Raw genomic sequence first — 1,254 nt, 5'->3', positions numbered from 1 at the left:
GATTCTATGATTCTATGATTCTGTGCACAGTTACTTTCTGTGTTCAGCCAGTGGCTATTCTGATCACTCTGTCTCATAGCAGGAGACACAAATAATGAACAGTGAATATATTCTTACTGCAGGAACTGTTAAAAAAATAATTCAATGGAGAATGTTGTGTGGAGAAAGGGCAAAAAGCTAGAAATCCACGGGCCCAGAACTAGGTGTATATCCAAAATACTCACACACACAAACCTCTCACAGTCCGCAACTGCATGCATATTTGACAACAGCCAATTGCCGTTCTGTTTTGAACCTTCCATTTTGAGAAATATTCTGAGCATTGCTTACAAAGGGAAAAAGCGCACAACTCTTATTTTAATACAAGAATATTTGTGCTCATATTTATAAATACATGGCTATGTTTGCTCTGTCTTTGATGGCATTTACTAAGGGTTTTAATTAAGCAGACACAAAAACGTACTGTTGAATTATGACTAGCAATGACTAGCAACCTAAGAGAGCAATGGCAGAGATCAGCAACTGTGAATTGAGTGCTGTCACCTACCAATGAACTCATGGACTCTTTCAATTTAGATTTGTAGAGCATCCATCGGTAACGCAGGTCCTCCAGATCTTCAGAGTTTCCAATGACAGGATGAAGATGAAGAAGGTCCTCAAAGAGACGCTGACCATCAGGCACATGAGACTGCAGCTCCTGCAGGCAAAGACAAGGTCAGCAGCAACTCAGAATTCAAGAAGGCCCTACTTTTTAAACCTAGCATTTGAAAGAACAGTGGTACTAAATCTAAATTACGGGGTACTCTGGAATAGCGCATTTATTTTTGTTATCGCTTTTTTGGCCTGAAATTATATAAAAGGGTTCACTCATCTGCAGGACTCCTGTAGCCTTGGATATTTCTGTTTGTTTAATTTTTTACAGCATCCATTGTCATTGCATCTGGCTATATTCAACAGAAAGAGAAAGAGTGAGGCCAAATACCAGATACTGATTTTAATCAGCTTCTTTTAATGAACACCTTTGCCATACCACACTAGAAATGTCCAGTCCAACAGCTAGATGCCAGGCTGCTTCCTTCCCTCCTACCACTCCAGCTCTGCCAGACCCTTCTTAGTAGAAGGAGTGAAATACTTGTCCTAAATTCCTGAGCTTCATCTACTCTAGAGTCTCCTAAAGCATAGAGTGTAGTGTTTGAGGGGTTTTTTTGTTTTGGGGTTTTTTTTTGTTTGTTTTTTTTGGGGGGGGGTGGTGTT

The 1,254-nt window shown here is 40.0% G+C and overlaps 1 protein-coding gene across 1 annotated transcript in view; it reads right to left on the bottom strand.

Annotated features, from left to right (window-relative positions):
* Positions 1–547: 547 nt before the first annotated feature.
* The window catches only part of SYNE3 (spectrin repeat containing, nuclear envelope family member 3), a gene marked incomplete at its 3' end in the record, with an annotated part of 20,552 nt that continues 19,845 nt past the window's right edge, over positions 548–1,254 (bottom strand). Inside the window, 1 exon segment of the mRNA XM_009587660.1 lies at positions 548–697. Within this exon segment, the coding sequence (XP_009585955.1) occupies positions 548–697 (150 nt within the window).

The sequence above is a fragment of the Fulmarus glacialis genome, unplaced genomic scaffold, assembly GCF_000690835.1.
Source record: "Fulmarus glacialis isolate BGI_N327 unplaced genomic scaffold, ASM69083v1 scaffold37011, whole genome shotgun sequence".
In the NCBI taxonomy this organism is placed as follows: Eukaryota; Metazoa; Chordata; class Aves; order Procellariiformes; family Procellariidae; genus Fulmarus; species Fulmarus glacialis.
This window is presented reverse-complemented; position numbering and strand designations above follow the sequence as displayed.